The following is a 15,458-nucleotide window of genomic DNA, read 5'->3' on the forward strand; positions in this document are numbered from 1 at the left end:
CAACAGTAAAGACTCAGGCTGCAGGACTTATGGGAAAAATTGCAAATAAAAAACACTTTTGAAACCGAAAAACAAAAAGAAAATGTTAGAGTGGGCAAATAAACAGACATTGGACAACAGATAATTGGAAAAGATTTTTATGGATCTTAAACCCAATGAGATTTTGTGGGATCAGCTAGAATGTAAGATGCGTGAGAAGTGCCCATCAAGACAACCACATCTATGGCAAGTGTTACAGGAAGTGTGGGGTGAAATGTCACCTGAGTATCTGGACAAACTGACAGTTGGAATGCCAAGGATCTGAAAAGCTGTCATTGCTGCACGTGGAGGATTTTTTTATGAGAACTCATTGAAAAAGAGTTTGAAGATTTGTAAAATTGTAATAGTAATTTTTCATGTTATTAATGTCCTGACTACACATTGTGATCAGTTGAATGCCACTTGGGTGAATAAAAGCACCAATTTCTTACCAAAAGAGGAAAATCTGTACATTATTCCAAACTTTTGGCTGCCAGTGTATGTATATTCATTAAAAAAAATGTGGGGACCCCAGAAGCAAGTATGAAATAGACATTCTCCAGGCCAGCAGGTGGCAGTAACACACCGTCCTCATACCGAAAGCAGCGACGTAAACTTGCCCAAAAATGTGTAACTGATTTAAGAACTGTCAATAAATAATCTACCATCTTAAATATATTTGATCTAAAGTTATATTTTGCCAGAAATATCTTATAATAGAAAATGTTTTCCAGCACCAGTCCAAACAACCCCTTACCGACACAGTAGTGTTCTGGATACGTTTACGTTATAATTCCCACCCAATTTCCGACAAGCCCCGCTTTTGAACTGATCTCTTTTTTATATGATTGGTAGATGCTCCCTTGAGGCAGTCTGTGATTGGACAAATCAGAAGTCTTTCATTAATCCAGTCAAACCACAGCAAACGGCAATGGACAGAACGAAACTAACGTATTTCCTATTAGGTGAAGGGCGGGACTTGTCGAAAATCGGGTGGGTTTGCACAGAATCGACAGTGTGTGTTTGCAGGTGTCAACAGCAAAATATTGACACACACACACACACATACACATACTCTTCAGGACTGAAACCTGTAGGATATATATGTATAAATATTTATTTATTTATTTATTTTCTTCCGAGTTTTAGACACAAAAAATAACCAGCATGTTAAGACGGATATTACAGATGGTAAGTTGAAATCTCATGGAAAAAACAGACACTCATTCAGTTCTTTGATTTGTAGCATGGCAGGCCTGACACTGAATGATGACCCTGCGTGAGGAGGAACATTGATTAAAAACTTTAAATTAGCTTGTAGTTTCTCCTAGTCAATCACGAGCGATTTCTTGGTCTTTTTGGGACTAGTCTTTGTAATTCTGTGCTTGAATGAATGACGGTTGTCATGGAAGCTGAGCTGTTAGCCGGCCAGCGTGGTAAAATAGGCTAATTCGTTTTATAAACAACTACAAGCAATGACGAGGTGTTATGGACTTTAGTTAGTTTCTTTTGCAATCATCCCAAATATATGACTGTTTGAAGTAGGTCATGTGATTGTATTTTTTTTTTTTCCATTTGTCAATGTTAACGTGATCACTATACATGTCACACAAGCTAGATGGTTTCCTCATTATTTGTAATGTCTGATCTTGCTCGTTATATCTCATAGACGTCTGCTAAGTATTCATGTAAGATCTGATTTTTATGATATCTATACAAGGACTGTAAGGAACAGTGCTCTGTTTAGTGTTGTCAGGAGGAATGTATGAGTGATGATTTGCAAAGACTGCACTGAATCAGCAGGTGTTAAATTGAGAACATTTGAAAATGTCAAGTGAACTGAAAGATGTACCAGAAGCTTTTGGTCTTAAACACTTAACAAACTCATAACATGTTACCACCGTTTCTTTGGACAAGTACCATGGTAATACCACAGTAGTATTTGAAGTACCTTGGAGTTCCGTGAACAAATCATGATGCTTGAATCTTGTAACCATTCAGTACCATGGTTTTCCCATTCAATTCCATCACTGTACCATGGGCTTGTGATCTGAAATGTCAAGGGCGTATCAGTGTTATAGAGGGTAGCATTGCTTGACATCATACTGCTTTTGGTTGCAAGGATCAACATTTGATTAGGGAAACATTAAACGGCCCTCCTGCTGAGTATATGCCATTTCGGCCCCATGCGTGTCCTCCGATAAATGATAATCATGCCAAGTACATCTCAAGAAGTGGACAAAACAATTCCTTGCCTTCACACCTTGTGAATGCATTGCAGTGAGCCAGCTCATCTTGATCTCCTGCCCAGATACCTGACCAAATGTGGCCGAGCTGAGTAGTGTAACACAATGATGTTTCGTCACAGCTGACATCTGACTCAAAGCTTTCCTTTCTGTTCTGTGTTTGTCTGTCTCCTTGTGGAAATAGACTCCAGGCAAAGGAGGCTCCCAGAACTCAGAGACTGAGCAGCCCTCTGCAGATATGAATAATGAGTCTTCAGAGGTAATTTCAGTTAAATGCACAACACTACATTATTGCTGCCTAAGTAATGTACTTTTCTCTCAATTTCACATTATGCCACATTTCAGTCTATGTTGTTGACCAATATTAGTATAAACTTTTCTCAAGAAACTTTCAATGAAAAGTAACAAGAAATATTACATAATTTTAGCATATGTGTTATTTAAAAAATAAAATTCCAATATATTTATAAACACTTGGACTAAATAACAATTTATGGCATTGAATATAAAAATTGATTAATGCAGAGCACACCTTGTGGCTTTCATAATATTTTTAGTGTGCTTCATTTTGAGGTGATAAAAGAGATCGCTTATACAGGTGAAACTCGAAAAATTAGAATATCATGCAAAAGTTCATTAATTTCAGTAATTCAACTTAAAAGGTGAAACTAATATATTATATAGACTCATTACAAGCAAAGTAAGATATTTCAAGCCTTTATTTGATATAATTTTGATGATTATGGCTTACAGCTTATGAAAACCCCAAATTCAGAATCTCAGAAAATTAGAATATTACATGAAATCAAGAAAAAAAAAGGATTTTAAATACAGAAATGTCGGCCCTCTGAAAAGTATAATCATGCATATGTACTCAGTACTTGGTTTGGGCCCCTTTTGCATTAATTACTGCCTCAATGCGGCGTGGCATGGATGCTATCAGCCTGTGGCACTGCTGAGGTGTTATGGAAGACCAAGATGCTTCAATAGCGGCCTTCAGCTCTTCTGCATTGTTTGGTCTCATGTCTCTCATCTTCCTCTTGCCAATGCCCCATAGATTCTCTATGGGGTTCAGGTCAGGCGAGTTTGCTGGACAATCAAGCACAGTAATACCATGGTCATTGAACCAGGTTTTGGTACTTTTGGCAGTGTGGGCAGGTGCCAAGTCCTGCTGGAAAATGAAGTCAGCATCTCCATAAAGCTTGTCTGCTGAAGGAAGCATGAAGTGCTCTAAAATGTCCCGGTAGACGGCTTTGTTGACTCTGGACTTAATAAAGCACAGTGGACCAACACCAGCCGATGACATGGCTCCCCAAACCAACACAGACTGTGGAAACTTCACACTGGACTTCAAGCATCTTGGATTGTGTGCCTCTCCATTCTTCCTCCAGACTCTGGGACCTTGGTTTCCAAATGAGATGCAAAATTTGCTCTCATCAGAAAAGAGGACTTTGGACCACTGAGCAACAGACCAGTTCTTTTTTCTTTAGCCCAGGTAAGACGTTTGACATTTGAAGCCCATGTCCAGGACCCGTCTGTGTGTGGTGGCTCTTGATGCAGTAACTCCAGCCTCAGTACACTCCTTGTGAAGCTCCCCACACATTTGAATGGCCTTTTCCTGACAATCCTCTCCAGGCTACGGTCATCCCTGCTGCTTGTGCACCTTTTTCTTCCACACTTTTCCCTTCCACTTAACTTTCTATTAATGTGCTTTGATACAGCACTTTGAGAACATCCAACTTCTTTTGCAATTACCTTTTGAGGCTTTCCCTCCTTGTGGAGGGTGTCAATGATGGTTTTCTGCACAACTGTCAGGTCAGCAGTCTTCCCCATGATTGTGAATTCAACTGAACCAGACTGAGAGACCATTTAAAGGCACAGGAACCCTTTGCAGGTGTTCAGAATCTTTTCTGAGATTCTGAATTTGGGGTTTTCATAAGCTGTAAGCCATAATCATCAAAATTATATCAAATAAAGGCTTAAAATATCTTACTTTGCTTGTAATGAGTCTATATAATATATTAGTTTCACCTTTTAAGTTGAATTACTGAAATTAATGAACTTTTGCACGATATTCTAATTTTTCGAGTTTCACCTGTATTACCACAAGTGATTATCGTCATGCGACACAGTTTGCATATTACATTTTTCTGCTTCGTCTTGGCTTTTGTGAACAGAAAGTCATAGGGGTTCAGAATGACATAAGGGTGAGTAAATAATTACAGAATTGCTATTTTTTGGTGAACTATTTAGCCATATTTAGGCAAGCCATTTTTGTTTTCAAGAAATTGAGTCTTTTTGACTTTTAGGAAAGATGTTTGATTTGTTCTTTGATCTTTTGCACCTTTTCCTGATCTCAGAGTGGTATTAATTTGTTTGTCCGCAGGGCTTCATTTGTCCCCAGTGTATGAAATCACACAACTCTGCTGAGGAGCTCTTTAAGCATTATGAGTTGTTCCATGAGCCTGGAGAGCAGCCCTCTCACTTCAGCTCTGGCAGGTGGGGCTTCTGTGTTATCAGACCCTTCTTACTGCCTTTCCTTCCGGGAAAAGACGCTCAGTCAGATAATCTTGCAAATAGACAGAACCATAAAGCACAGACGTATGTTTTCTCTTAAAGAAGGAAAGAAATGGTCAAATAAATGATATGAATGCACAAGAGAGTCAAATGAAAAGGCCTTCCAAGGAGAGGAATCCACAGGAGCACATTTCAAGTCAACATGAAGGCAAAATTGGCTGTATTTACTTTCTTAATACACATTCCTGGTCTTACTATGTGAATTTTTCAACCTCTCCTCTCCAATGACCTGTCATATAAAGACCACTTTTCACAATCTATGTTTCATGTTTACTTTAAAGAGTTTTATGAATGTGTAGCTTTTTGTTGTTGTTACTTTGAAACATTTGTACTTTTACAGCCATTACTGTAAAATCTCTGAAAATTATTTCAATCAGAGAATGTATTGATATAGACTTGATTTCTTTTGTTCAGGGAGGATGTAGCCCTTCGACAGGAAGTCCAAGATTTACAAGCTTCACTAAAGGTACCTAACCTGCCTTTGACACCCACCCTTCTTATCAGCCACAGTATGCATGACATGTTACTCATAACACTATTACTCATTGATGATATTTCCAAAGGATCAGTCACTTGAATCAAAATTAGTGACACCATTTTGTGTATGTGTGTTTGTGTGTTTTTTCAGGAAGAACGCTGGTTTTCTGAGGAATTAAAAAAAGAATTAGACAAAGTACAAGGAAATCTAGCAACTAATAAAGTAAATCTTTTCAAATGTCATTGAGACAGAAGTGATTGATCAAGAGATCAAAGACAGTTCTATGAAGAAATTTTCATATACTTGTCGATAAATGACTGAAGAAATGTTTTCTGTATTCACTACTAATAATTTTTTTAATTAAACTGTTTTGATTTTAGGGCTCACAGAGTGATGGTACCAGTGTAGAAGAATCAGGTTGGTTGAGAGTCGTTTTAATTTGGTCTTAAAAGCAGTGTTCATTTGGAATTTTGTAAACATCACATGGTTACAGTCAGTATTTGTTTGTTCTCAGAGCTCGAAATGAGGCTCAATAAAGCTGAGACAGAGAAATTCAACATCAAACAGATGAAAGACCTGTTTGAACAGAAAGCTGCCCAGCTCGCCACTGAGATTGTTGGTAAGATTTGCAGGAAAGTTCCTGCCTTTTTCATTTATGTGGTTGAGATTAGAGGTAGACCGATAGTGGGTTTTGCCAATACCGACAACTAAAGTGATTCATCAGATTAATTGTCTGAAAGTTTTTAAAATTGATTTACAGAATGTTAAAAAAAAAAATGTAGTCCTTCTGTGATGGGTGCAGACATAGAGGCTACAAGAGTCCAAAATTAATACAATCCCAGATGCAGTTCATTGTACAATCAAAATCCCAATAATAACCAGGAAAATTAAGCTCTGGTGCATAATGCGGGACTTTTAACTATAAACAAGCCCAAAAACACACAAAGAACACTTATTTTGAAACTGTGGAGACTTGGCTCTGTTACCAGGGGCGTAGGAATGATCTGAAAACTGGGGGGACATTCTAAATAGAGATGTAAATTTTCATAATCGATCGTCGTGGAAATGAATGATCACTTAATCCATTAATCATTAATGCCGCAGAATGCATGTGGAGGACTTCAAATAATATGTGTATGTAGCCTACTGTTTAAAAAATATTTTCATTATTACACTTAAGAAATGCAAGTATCGAAAATATTCGAAGTTCTATGTATTTTAATATATTTAGGCAGTGTTTAGTATACATTTGTCAATTGTTAAATTACTGTTGATGAAATACTATAAGTAATAACTCGTTTACATATTTGAGTTCATTAAAACTTTGCGTTGTGGATCGTGGGATATTTCGGACCTTTGGACATATTTTTTATTTGAAATTAAATCATAACACGCTCTGTAAACACAGCAGCCTACATATCATACTGCGTGTGCTGATGAGATGTCAGCTGAATGTGCTTTCCCAGCAATCACTAATGCAATTGTAGGTTGGGATGAAACAAGGAGACCAACAGATCAACTGTGATTGTTTTCATGTAGTACTTTTAACACACTATTACGGTGTATGCAGAAAACATAATTTTCATTTATAGAGAAAGGCTCCAACAATGTTTACATTGAGCCTGCTTCATCTTCATCAGTGCCATTCTTCTTTGACGTAGACAAGACATGACATGTAGTGCGCAAGCACCCTCTGGCGGCGGATGACTATATAGACAGCCTTTTCAAAGTCTGCTGGCATGGCTACTGAACGCCAAGGGGATTAAAGTAACGAATTACAAATACTTACGTTACTGTAATTAACTACTTTTCCCCAAGAATTGTACTTTTTTTTTAAGTAGTTTAAAAATGGTATACTTTTACTTGAGTACATTTTAAGTGCTGTAACTGTACTTTTAATGTGCTATTTTCCCAACGTCTGTGTTCGCTATATCCCTGTCCTTATTTTATTTGTATCTAATTAACATGATTGGCTAGGGAGAGTCTCGTGACTCCCTTCAAATCAAATCACACGTAAAAAACTACAGATCCGCCACCAACTGTTTTGGATGTGGAGGATGCCTCAAACATAGTTCAACACCTGAACATCACGGTCGCACTTAAAAGGGCTTTTCGCCGTGAAAAAGGCCAATTGCTTGACTGTGTCATGTGAGTTTAACTTGCTCAAGCCAGATATCAGCATTAATCCTGCATCTAATTTGAAGAAACATATCGAGGTAAATTTCATATTTCTGCTTATTTGATTCTCTGTCTATAATGTAGCCTGTAAATTAGGTAATCTATCACTGAGATTATTGGGTTTATGTGAGAGATTAAGGCAATGTTATCAATAGGGCTGGGCAATAAAACAATCTTGATGTTTATCTGAAAAAAAAAAGAGATGCACATGAGTTTGATGAGTTAAGTCTGTGCTTGCTCAAAATTCTGCTTAGAGACAAAATTCTGAGTAACATCTCATAAAATTATTTTTGCATATGTAATTGCTGTGTAAATGCATTTATGCCACCTCTGAGCAGCATTAAACAGTTTGTGTAAATACACCTAAATGCCTCTTCAGATGCAGCTTTTGTGCCACCTTTTTTAGGTGTAAATATTACTTTATATTGGCTGACCTGTTCAGGTATATGCTCAGTATTTAAAGAGGCAACCAACCCAACTACAAGTTGATGGCTTTAAAATGAGTGTGTGCTTTAAATCCCAGACATAAAATCTTGTTACTATGAGGAGAAAAGCTTGAGAGAAGCTCTAGAGCAAAAGGTGACCAATCTGAACCAAGATCTGCAGAGAGAGAGACAGGAGAAGGAGAAACTGTCAGCAGAGTTGGTAAAGTCACCTATTGTCTCATGATAATTAATAGAGTTATCATCTTATCAGCTGTTGCTTCCTGCACATCATCAGCCTCCTACCTCATCAGTCTCTCCCATCTTATCCTATCTTTCATTGGCTCTCCTGTAGCTCCAGAGGCCTGGAGTGGAAGACGTGGAGTTGTTGAAGAAAGAGCTGGTGCAGATGCAGACTCTCATAGACAACATGACATGGGAGAGGGAGGAGGAGTCTGAGCGCCTTACGAGCCAATACGAACAGCTGCAGGCCAACTTCACTACCTCAGAGGTGAGCTGCTGCCTCAGTCCTGCTGTGACCTGTCTGCACTGTTTGGCTGAAATAAGGACAGAGTGTGCATGGTGCACTGCTTTATAGACAGTCTATTTCTATGCTGTTTATTCTGAAAATATAGGTATTAATAGAAGTGGGCAAATATGGAGGCTCATGCCAAAATCAATAGCTCGTAAAGACAGAGTTATACAAGGTCATTTTGAGACCGTCAAGCATCTGACCTTTGAAATGGGTGCACCGGTGACGTCACTCACTACTGGTGAAGTAAACTGGAAAGTGACAAAGAAACTGAGGCCAAGTTCGGAATGACATACTATTACAATTTCTGCCGTAGACAGATATGGCAGATGTAGTAAGAGAAGTATGCCATGCCGAACTTAGTCTGAGACTACAGCCAGTTAAGGCTTGGCAGTATATCTAAACAAACTATCAAAATTGTCTTTAGCCTTTTGACGTTATTCAATATCTCCATATTTATATATCTACTATGGGTTAAAAGAGTGAGTTTTTTTTGTTCACTTCACTTAAAACAGAGGAAACATCAACCACACAGCCTTTGTTTTACAAGTAGATTCAAAATGTTATAAGCAAGGCATAAAAATCTATTTGAAAGTAATCAAGGCAGGTTTTCTGCACACTTTTTCACTAATTTTTAATACTAATTTTCTTTTAAATGTAATACATGGTAATAAGAAGCAATATTTACCTACACACTGGATATTTTTACTAAAACAATTTAATATATTAAAAATGCCACATGTAGACTTTATCAATATTTATGATGCACAGAAATATATGTATATTTATTCAAACAGACTGATTGTAATGAATTGAACTTGCCTATTCTGATGCCAGTTTTGACTATGAATGTTTAAATCAGAGCTGCTATGAATCCTTTCATACTCCTGGGTTGCAGGGAAAGATCATGAAACTAATTATACAACATGCTGTTTATGAAACAATGAAGTAATAGTTGTCAAACATTTTTAATTCTCTCATCATTTACTCACCCTCATGCCATTCCAGATGTATATGACTTTCTTTCTTCTGCAGAACACAAATAAAGGTTTTAGAAGAATATTTCAGCTCTTTAGGTCCATACAATGCAAGTGATGGTGACCAGAACTTTGAAGCTCCAAAATTCACATGAAGGCAGCATAAAACTCCAGTGGTTAAATCCATACTGTTAGACGTGATATGGGTGTGGGTGAGAAACAGATCAATACCCCCCACATTCTTCTTTTGTTTTAAGGCGATTTACATTCTTTGTGCATATCGCCACCTACTGGTCGGGGCTTGTCAAAGGTGGATATTTATAGTATAAAAGGACTTGAATATTGATCTACTTCTCACCCACAACTATCATATTGCTACTGAAGATTTTGATTTAACCTCTGATATTTTATGGAAAAATTTATTACTTTAATGCTGACTTTATGTGCTTTTTGGAACTTCAAATTTCTGGTCACCATTCATTTTATTGTATGGAACTGCAGAGCTGAGATAGTCGTCTAAAAATCTTCACTTGTGTTCTGCTGAAGAAAGAAAGTCATATTCATCTGGGATGGCATTATGGTGAGTAAATGAGTGAATTTTCATTTTTGGGTGAATTAATCCTTTAATAAATAAAAAAGGGAATTAAAATCATTGCAATAGTTATAATGTTGCTTGATTTATAGATCTGGGAAATATATATATATATATTTATATTGTGAATGTTTAATAAGTATTGCCCAGCCCTACAACCAATTGTAGCTGGGCAATATATGTAGTGGGTTGGGTAAATTGACCAGTTTAGGTAACAATTTTGGCATTGACTGTAAAGGCACTGTGATGTGTATGAAACTCACAAGCTGTAGGTTTCATACTGTAGGTTTTTTTTTTAGTAAAGACCAAATGTTGGCTCTTAATGTGGAAAAAGGTGTCAAAGGGTCACACTGACTGTCCTATCTAACAGATTCCTGAAGTTAACCATTAACCATCTGGCAGCCCTCCCACTTCTGAGTGCTTCCTGTAAACATGCCTCTAATTGCTTGAACTTCTGACCCCAAAATTGTTTCTCGTTATATAAAAGTCCCACAAAAGCAGAGTCATTCTGGATCAATGATCATTACAAACAAGTTACTCAAGTGTGTGTGACAACCTTTTTCAAGATATTCTAATTTGGTGACTTTTGTTGATCTCAATTCAAAGGCTGCCATCTAGTGACTATAGGAGGAAAAGCTGTCTAGGTTGGCAGCACAGAGTTTGGAACAAAGCCAGTGTTTTGATCCCGAAGTACTTGTCAAAAGCATTTATTTTCAATTAGATTATTTGAATTGTTTTATAAATGTTCTAAGAGAAGTGTTGTTAACAAGCAAGGTTTATGAACATATTAAGATGTATTGTTTGTCTGTATAAGTATATTAGCACCACTGCGAGTCTGCTGTGTGTCCTGTCTCACCTCACTGGTCTGTGTGTTTGTGCCGTCATCCTTTCTTGTCACTCACTCTCTCACCCTTAACTTAACTCTGCACCTGCTTCACTTTTTACTGGAGATTCGTAAACTGGAGGGAACACTTCACTCTTGAATGCCTCAATGTTAGTGTTTTCATCAGTCTACCTGAATGCCCTCTTATTTTTTACATGTTTTACAAAGTTATGCAGTATTGAAAGTCAAATTTAAAAGAACATTAAACAGCTTTTCCCCCCGCATTACCTTCTGTTTTAATGTTCTTTATGTTTTGCATGTCAACAGCCTATTTTGTGCCTCATATCTTGTTTTTGCCGTGTTCAAAAATAATAGATTTTGTCAGAGTAGGCACCTTATTTAATTTGACAAGAACGATGAAGGCTGTAAGGGATGGAAGTACAGTCAATATGAATATGTTTTACTATCTCTTTAATTTTTATCTCATGAGATTTTTTAATTTAAACATATTTGTCAAAGGTACTAAATAAAGTACTTTTGGAAAAAGTATCTATTTCTTTGTCTAAAAATTGAGGAGGAAAAATGACTCAAAAATGAATATTTTGGCTAATTTGATAATACTTTCAGCTTCCAATATATGTGTAGTATCTCAGCTTCATATATTCCTTTTGTAGAAATTGCCCCAAAATTGGTGTAGGAAATATGAAAAATTCCAATCTTGCAATAGTGTGAAAAGATGTATTTTTAAACGGATAGTTCACCCGAAGATAGCAGTGGCGACCCCAGTATTTTAAGTCTAGGCTTTCAGTGCGATTCATGCCATTAAGAAAACACCGTTTCACAATGAATAAGACACTGTATGCCTGTCATACATTACGTGACAGTCAACAAATAATAATAATTCACATTTTAAAAACATGTACACACATGAAAGCCAGAACCAAGGAGATCTAATACGAAGACAAAGCTCTACAATAATATTTGCGATTTAAATGTTGCTTGCAATAAATCGTCTGGGTACACGGTTACTTTTCAAAACTTGTTCCGACACTGAATGCTCAATCAGCCTAATTTAAACTTAGAAAATGCAAAAAGCACTTACCAATTTACTTGGTGAAAATCAGTCCTCCTTTACTGTTTAATTAATCAATCGCACGTTCATGCAGAACTTCTCAGGTTTTTAAATCCATAAGGATCTCTTTCTCAACGGCCATTTACATTTACATTTATTCATTTGGCAGACTCTTTATCCAAAGCGACTTACAAAAGAGGAAAACATAAGCGAATCATCTTAAGGAGACAGTGGTACGAAAAGTGCCATACTACAAAGTTTCACTATCATCAAAATAGTATACAAAACAGATTTAACGGCAATCCTAAACGTCACACCCACCAAGAACAAATAAATCAATCTGATTGGCTGATGAATCTGACAGTCTGACTTTAGATGCCTATTCATTTGCACTGTTGAGGGATTCTGTGGAGATTCTGATTGCCTGACGGGGTGGAGCTCAGAATCGTGCACTGCTTCGGGCATATGTTTTGTTAAACAGTTGTCACACTTTGCTTGTTAGGATCAAGGAATAAATTCTGATTGGATACTTTTTTTTGTTTTTGCTTTTTGTTTGTAGATGAATTAGGAGTGGAAAGTGATTGAACATCAAAAAGGCAAAAAGGTCAATGAGAATAAAAGGATTAAAAAATATTTATTTATTAGGCATGTTACTCCAGAAGAGAAGGCTTTTCTGGCCCTGAGAAATCGCCACTGGAAAATAGTCCTATCATTTACTCACACTTAAGCCATCCCAGATGAGTATGACTCATTTTCTGAACAGAAGTGAAGATTTTAAGAAGAATATGTCATCTCTTTAGGCCCATACAATGCAAGTGAATGATGGCCAGAACTTTTAATTCATAAGACTCCAAAGCTTAAATCCATGTCTTCTGAAGCGATATTGTAGGTGTGGGTGAGAAACATTGAAATACTTAAAGTCCTTTTTTTTATTTTTTTTATTTTTATTTTTAGAAATATCCACTTTCAGATTCTTCTATTGTTTTTGTTTATTCACATTATTCATGCATATCACCACCTACTGTGCAGGGAGGAGAATTCAAGTAAAAAAGGACTTAAAAGGTATCTGTTTCTCACCCACATCTATCATATCACATCTGAAGGCATGGATTTAAACACTGGAGTCATACGGATCACTTTTAGAGCTTCAAAGTTCTTGCTACCATTCACTTGCATTGTGTGGACCTACAGAGCTGAAATATTATTCTAAAAATCTTTGTGTTCTGCAAAAGAGAAAGAAAGTCACACATCTGGGATGCTTGAGGGTGAGTAAATGATGAGAGAAATTTTAACTTGGCAATTGTGATCTACAATGTTTTTTTTTGATTGACCATGAGAGAAATTTAATTTTTTGGGTGAACTATCCCTTTAATGTTTTGTCACCTGAACAACTGACACCCAGGTACATAGGCATTGAGTAGACTGTACATCTGTCCCTCACAGCCTTATTTTATTTTATTTTCCATCAAATTAAATATGCTGAATACTCTCACTAATGTTCACTGCCTTGTCTGGTTTGGCCGTCTCACACTAGTATGCCTTTTTGTAGACCACAATTGCTCAGTTGAAGGCAGAACTGGAGAAGGGACCTCAGGAGGCAGCAGTCTACACCCAACAAATCCACCAGTTACAGAGCAGCCTGAACAACGTCCAGCAACAGACCCAGGTAACACTCACACACACTGACATCCAAAAACATATGCTAATAAATCATGCCTTGAGTTACTAGATAGTAACAACAAGGCATGTACTGTATGTCAACAGCAAATCCAGCTTTTATATTTTAATAGCCTACTTTACAGCTGTGTGTACTACACAGAACACATGCCAGCGCTGACTATTTTAAGACCTGCCAGTGTCTGGACCTACAGAGTATTTTAAACAGCTTCCAAATTTAAGTTTACTGTACACCGTTGTTGCTTTTCAGGAAAACGGGCTAAGACATTTTACAGGAAGGTGCACAGTGTTTCTAGTCCAAAGCTATGGAGTTAGAATCATGCCAAAACCTCACACACACACACACACACACACACACACACACACACACACACACACAAAACGTGTTTTACTCACACCCAACGATTCACAAACAAACTCAGTGTGGTTTGCAAATACAAAACATCACTCACAAACTAATGCATTTTGTTCTGCAAATAAAAAACGTACCTATCAAACAAATACAGAATGTTTTACATATACATAGAAACGTATTTCTTCAATGACAAAAATATCCTCCAAGTACAAACTAAAATCTCTCAAGTACAAAAAAAAAATTCTACAAGTACAAAAAAAAAATCTACAAGTACAAAACAAAATTCTACAAGTACGAAAAACTGTCACGTGACTTTTGGCACTAATTTTCCGCCTTGCTGATCCACACACAAATGCCTTCAGATCCACACACATGCTAGTAAATTGTCATGTAATTCGCACTCCACAACATCAGGTGGCGCTGTTACCGATTTGCTTGGCGCTGCCACGGACATGGAAAGAGAAGAGAAGAAACGTTAGCGTGGGTAGGGTGTTTTGTAGTAGTGGGAAGTTCGGATCATTTTACTGACTCGGATCTTTGAGTCTCGTTCAGCAAAATGAACGAATCTTTTTTCGAGTCATTTCGTTCATTTCAGCAGAATATAATTAAATGTCATGTTAAATAGCCCAAAACATCAAGTAGTCTACTTACGAAAATGTTGATTCAATTTGAAATAAATAAATAAAAATAAACTATAGGGTAATGCAGCCAAAGCCAATTTATAAGAAACCGAAATGTTAATTTATTAATTGGGTCTTAAGTTTAAGCTATTGCAGTTAGTTCACCTCACCTCCTTTTTCTCCGCCTCTTGTGTCATCGGGTTCGAACTTCAAAGCGTTAAAAATACTTAGTTGTCGATGTCGACTCGGTCAGTGTCTGTGTGTGGGCGTGTGGTGTGACACAGCAGCCAATGCACTCACTGACTGCATGCACATGCAGCATACCGGTCCGGATCCGGAAAGATAAATGATTAGTTCAAGTCTCGACTCTCGAGTCTTCGGGTTTGGGTTCGGCGGGTCCGAGTCTTTCGTTCTTCCTGTCAGTCCCATAGAGACTATGCTGTCAGTACCGGAAAGAGAAATGATTAGTTACGTCTCTTCGGTTCGAGTCGTTCGTTCTTCAAGTCAGACTCACAAACCCATAGCACAGCACTAATGGACAGGGACAATAATAAGATGGACCTTTTTTATTTTTCAGATGATGTTTATTGTACATATATTTTGATAATTGTATGTTAATTCCCAACATATAAAACAATGTACATTCAGGCGCTAGATCAATAATACTGAATCTAATGTTTTATTTGATCGCGAGATACCAGCTGTCACGTGACAAAAGAACGAAGGACTCAGACTCGAAAGATGAACTAATCATTTCTGTCTCTGCATAGTGCTATGGGTTTGTGAGTCTGACTTGAAGAACGAACGACTCGCTCAAAATTGCTTAAATCACCTTTCTTTCCCATTCTGACATTCAGTTTGGAGTTCAGGAGATTGTCTTGACCAGGACCA

At 37.2% G+C, this 15,458-nt stretch overlaps 1 protein-coding gene across 1 annotated transcript in view; it reads left to right on the plus strand.

Annotated features, from left to right (window-relative positions):
* Window positions 1-1,070: 1,070 nt before the first annotated feature.
* The window catches only part of eea1 (early endosome antigen 1), a 39,510-nt gene continuing 25,122 nt past the window's right edge, over window positions 1,071-15,458 (plus strand). Inside the window, exons 1-10 of the mRNA XM_052097377.1 lie at window positions 1,071-1,209; window positions 2,449-2,523; window positions 4,651-4,763; window positions 5,256-5,307; window positions 5,470-5,541; window positions 5,700-5,736; window positions 5,834-5,938; window positions 8,021-8,142; window positions 8,275-8,430; window positions 13,465-13,581. Of these exons, the coding sequence (XP_051953337.1) occupies window positions 1,186-1,209; window positions 2,449-2,523; window positions 4,651-4,763; window positions 5,256-5,307; window positions 5,470-5,541; window positions 5,700-5,736; window positions 5,834-5,938; window positions 8,021-8,142; window positions 8,275-8,430; window positions 13,465-13,581 (873 nt within the window). The 5' untranslated portion in view covers window positions 1,071-1,185. The remainder of the gene's footprint in view (window positions 1,210-2,448; window positions 2,524-4,650; window positions 4,764-5,255; window positions 5,308-5,469; window positions 5,542-5,699; window positions 5,737-5,833; window positions 5,939-8,020; window positions 8,143-8,274; window positions 8,431-13,464; window positions 13,582-15,458) is intronic.

The sequence above is a fragment of the Xyrauchen texanus genome, chromosome 29, assembly GCF_025860055.1.
Source record: "Xyrauchen texanus isolate HMW12.3.18 chromosome 29, RBS_HiC_50CHRs, whole genome shotgun sequence".
NCBI classification, from domain to species: domain Eukaryota; kingdom Metazoa; phylum Chordata; class Actinopteri; order Cypriniformes; family Catostomidae; genus Xyrauchen; species Xyrauchen texanus.